Source organism: Glycine max, chromosome 18 (genome assembly GCF_000004515.6).
Source record: "Glycine max cultivar Williams 82 chromosome 18, Glycine_max_v4.0, whole genome shotgun sequence".
NCBI classification, from domain to species: Eukaryota; Viridiplantae; Streptophyta; class Magnoliopsida; order Fabales; family Fabaceae; genus Glycine; species Glycine max.
In genome coordinates, this window is record NC_038254.2 from 46,305,515 (window position 1) to 46,309,919 (window position 4,405).

Consider the following 4,405-nt stretch of genomic DNA (forward strand, 5'->3'; position numbering starts at 1 on the left):
AGGTTTTAGGGTTACTTTTTTTATTTTAGTGGTTAGGGCTAACTCATGTATAACGGTTAGGGTTTAGTTTTTTATTTTAGGGTTAGGGTTTAGTTATGAAAATCTTATAGTTAGGACTAATTTTTACGTGTTAGGGTTAGGTTTTTTGTTTTTAGGGTTAGGGTTTAGTTGTGAAAATCTTAGAGTTAGGACTAATTTTTAGGGGTTAGGGTTAGGGTTTAGTTCTGAACATTTTAGGGTTAGGACAAAGTTTTTTATTTGAAGGGTTAGGGTTTAGTTCTTGTTTTTTAGGGAAATACAATTACATTTAGAAGTTGAAATAAAATTACTTTTTTTGAATGTGTACTTCTAATGAAATAAAATTACATTTAGAAGTTGAAATAAAATTACTTTTTTTTAAGGGTAAGGGTTTAATTCTTATTTTTGAGGGAAATACAATTACATTTAGAAGTTGAAATAAAATTACTTTTTTTTGAATGTGTACTTCTAATGAAATAAAATTACATTTAGAAGTTGAAATAAAATTACTTTTTTTAAGGGTAAGGGTTTAATTCTTATTTTTTAGGGAAATACAATTACATTTAGAAGTTGAAATAAAATTACTTTTTTTTGAATGTGTACTTCTAATGAAATAAAATTACATTTAGAAGTTGAAATAAAATTATTTTTTTTAAGGGTAAGGGTTTAATTCTTATTTTTTAGGGAAATACAATTACATTTAGAAGTTGAAATAAAATTTCTTTTTTTTGAATGTGTACTTCTAATGAAATAAAATTACATTTAGAAGTTGAAATAAAATTACTTTTTTTTAAGGGTAAGGGTTTAATTCTTATTTTTGAGGGAAATACAATTACATTTAGAAGTTGAAATAAAATTTCTTTTTTTTAAGGGTAAGGGTTTATGTCTTATTTTTGAGGGAAATACAATTACATTTAGAAGTTGAAATAAAATTTATTTTTTTAAGGGTAAGGGTTTAATTCTTATTTTTGAGGGAAATACAATTACATTTAGAAGTTGAAATAAAATTTATTTTTTTTAAGGGTAAGGGTTTAGTTCTTATTTTTTAGGGAAATACAATTACATTTAGAAGTTGAAATAAAATTACTTTTTTTAAGGGTAAGGGTTTAGTTCTTATTTTTTAGGGTTAGGCTTAGTTTTTTTATTTTAGGGTTAGGGTTTAGTTATGAAATTTTGGAGCTAGGACTAATTTTTATGGGTTAGGGTTAGGTTTTTTATTTTAGGGCTAGGGTTTAGTTATGAACATTTTAGGGTTATGACTAATGTTTAGGGGGTTAGGGTTAGGTTTTTTATTTTAGTGTTAGGGTTTAGTTATGAACATTTTAGGGTTATGACTAATGTTTAGGGGGTTAGGGTTAGGTTTTTTATTTTAGTGTTAGGGTTTAGTTATGAACATTTTAGGGTTATGACTAATGTTTAGGGGGTTAGGGTTAGGTTTTTATTTTAGTGTTAGGGTTTAGTTTTTATTTTATAGGGTTAGGCTTAGCTATTTTATTTTAGGGTTAGGGTTTAGTTATGAAAATTTCAGGGTTTAGGACTAATTTTTATGGGTGAGGTTTAGGTTATTTTTATTTTTGGGTTAGGGTTTATTGCTGAACATTTTTGGGTTAGGGCTAATTTTTAGGTGTTAGGGTTAGGTTTTTATTTTAGGATTAGGGTTTAGTTCGGAACAGTTAAGGGCTAAGTGCTTATATTTTATAGGTTAGGGTTAGTGTTTCATCTTTAAGGGTTATGAGATACTTTTTATGTTTTATGGGTTAGGGTTTAGTTCACATTGAAGTTCATCGTTACTTAGAAACATTAGTTTTTTCCCTTTGGCTACCTTTGTTATTTGGTTTAGGGTTCATTGATTATTATAGTTTGCTACGCGACATAAATTCTATCCATAAGTAAGTCTTAATAAACTGAATATCATACATTACGCCATGAATGTCAAATTACAAATATACAACAAAGCCTTAATCAACGGAGACATGCAAATCATTCACTTTGGTGTCCGTGATGCTGTGAGGATGTGCCACATGGTCGATCCCATCTTCGTGCTTGGCGATCAGGATTTCTTCTGCCCCAATGCCTCCCCGCTTCTTCTTCGTCAGCCTCCGCAGAAAATGCGTTACGCAAATCAACACCGAATAAGTCACCCGTATTAGGTATTTGTCCCGGTACATTCCATTGTGTTTCTAACGGGGCATTAGGTGTTGGAATTGGCCTATGATATTGCTGTGAAGGGGTCATTGTGGGCCATGAAAATTGAGCTTGTGTTTCCGCAAAACCACCGAACGATTGCTGGGTTGCAGAAGTATCAATGTCATGACCCTGAAAAGGATACTGATACATCTGTGTCGGATACTCAGCAAATGTTTGTGGCGTGTAATACATTCCATGGCCACGCTCCACCATTTGTTGGGAATATTCTTCCGCTTCAACAGTGTCCCTTCTTCTAACTATCCCCTGAGTTTCAATACTTGACTGAAGCATGTGAAACTGTTGTGCGGGAAATTGACGCTCTGATGCGGGACCATGTGACACTGGCTCAGTGACTCTCTCTTGCTCTTCGGATAAAATTGTAATTTTTTCCACATAAGGCACGAGATCATCAAATGTGCATGTTTTCCTCCCTTGAGGAGACACCATGTATTGTAATGCCTCCGCAACTTCACCCTGCATTTGTAACGGTAACAAAATTAATGGCCATCATTAAATAAAAGTTCAAGTTAAAATTTGAAAAAAAATTAAAAAATACCAATGTAGCCGTCTTTGCATTTTCTGGGTCAACAAACATCTTTGTCTTTCGCCTATACCAGACCATGTAGTCCGAGTTAAAACTCAATAGGCCTTCTTGTCGGGGATAAGCGTCGACCCTAAATGCATGGCGATTATTCCACTGCTGAATCATTGGGGCGAACAATTGCCCCCAATTTTCGTCATGTTTCCCCTTTAATGTTATGCCATGAATGTTTAGGGGTTGTGAAGGAGACTCTGGAACTGGTTGTTGCATCCCAAATTATCTCAAGACTCTGTCCGGTTGGTGCCACTCAATAACTTGGAAACAAATTAGTGGCACCACCGCGTACCACGCGAGACTTCCAACTAAACAAACGGGAGGCAACAATGACATAACGGTTGATGGGTAAGGCTCCCACACAAACTGCATATAACAACATAGTTGTGAACATTGTAGTAAAATAAGACATATAATTTTTTATTTTACAAATACAATAGCATGGTTCTTACCTCATGACGTTTCATAATATCAAACTTGCGACGAAAAACTTTCACATCATCATTGCCGATATGTTGGTTTCCACGTCGCAGCCACCTACAAAGAATAAAATTTAATATACCCTAAAACCATTTATTCTATTAAAATGAAAGACGCTGTTAAAAATGACTGACCTGTGCCCTAGTGGTGTATTTTCTATGTGGGAAGGAGTCCTCTTTGGAGCCAACGTGGACATCGTTCCCATGCCCACAATTGTAGTAAGATGCACATACCTCCGATTGATTTAGTTTTATAATCGGTGGCACTGCACATCTCTCTGTATAGAAAACTAAGTACGACAGCTCCCCATGCATATCTGCCACATTCTTCAAAGTCACGTAAAAATTGAAGGTACCTTACCGAAACTCTGTTACTGGTTTTGTCAACGAACAAGACACCTCCAATAAATCTCAGTATCCATGCACGGGCAAACCTTCGTACTTGTTCTTCGTCGTGTCATTATTAATTTGATCAAAATGGTGAGCCAACCAACTTAATTTAACTACACTACCTTTAATTTCACCTTCTTGTGGTCTGACTCCCAATAATTCCTCACATAAATCAGCTCAATCAAGATTTGTTGGGCCGATTAATGGTAAACCATCCACACTTATACCTAACAACACAGAGACGTCTTGTAGAGTGATAGTACACTCTCCGCATCTCATGTGAAACGTATGTGTTTCCGGCCTCCATCTTTCTATCAGAGCACTAATTAGTGAGGCATTTATTTTTAAGAAACCCATCTTCATAATCCACCCGAAACCAGATTGTTGAAGAAAATGAAAAATTTGTTCTGGGAATTTGTTCTTCCCCTTGATACGTGGGGACAACTCGTCTGATATGTAATTTCCTTTCTTCTTCCCCATTCCAAACATGTTCTGAAACATTAGTATCGATGGGGCCAGATTTAATGTTAATATGTGATGAAGATGATGATGAAGATGTCATTGCTACTGCAAAATAAAATATAATACATGTGAAGAAAAGTTTAATTTATTAGTAAACTTTAAATATATAACAATAAATTTGTAAAAAATCAAACTGGTCAATTTTTAATATATTCTATACATAAATTAAAACACATGTGAAGAAAACTTTGATTTATTAGTAATTTTTTTCTAC

The 4,405-nt window shown here is 33.9% G+C and overlaps 1 protein-coding gene across 1 annotated transcript; it reads right to left on the bottom strand.

Moving 5' to 3' along the window:
• Window positions 1-1,430: 1,430 nt before the first annotated feature.
• LOC121173905 (uncharacterized) lies at window positions 1,431-3,017 on the bottom strand. The gene is made up of 2 exons (XM_041011679.1): window positions 2,762-3,017; window positions 1,431-2,679 (listed from the first exon to the last, which is right to left on the bottom strand). Exons 1-2 carry the CDS (start codon window positions 3,014-3,016, stop codon window positions 1,999-2,001), a joined length of 936 nt encoding a protein of 311 aa, XP_040867613.1. The 5' UTR covers window position 3,017; the 3' UTR covers window positions 1,431-1,998.
• Window positions 3,018-4,405: the final 1,388 nt, after the last annotated feature.

Bases quoted from the DNA above. Each gene is read 5' to 3' on its own strand.
- LOC121173905 (XM_041011679.1), bottom strand. From the start codon at position 3,016: ATGCAACAACCAGTTCCAGAGTCTCCTTCACAACCCCTAAACATTCAT. The intron at 2,680-2,761 runs GTATTTTTTAAT...TTACAAATGCAG, and splicing joins ATGCAAAGACGGCTACATTG to GGTGAAGTTGCGGAGGCATT.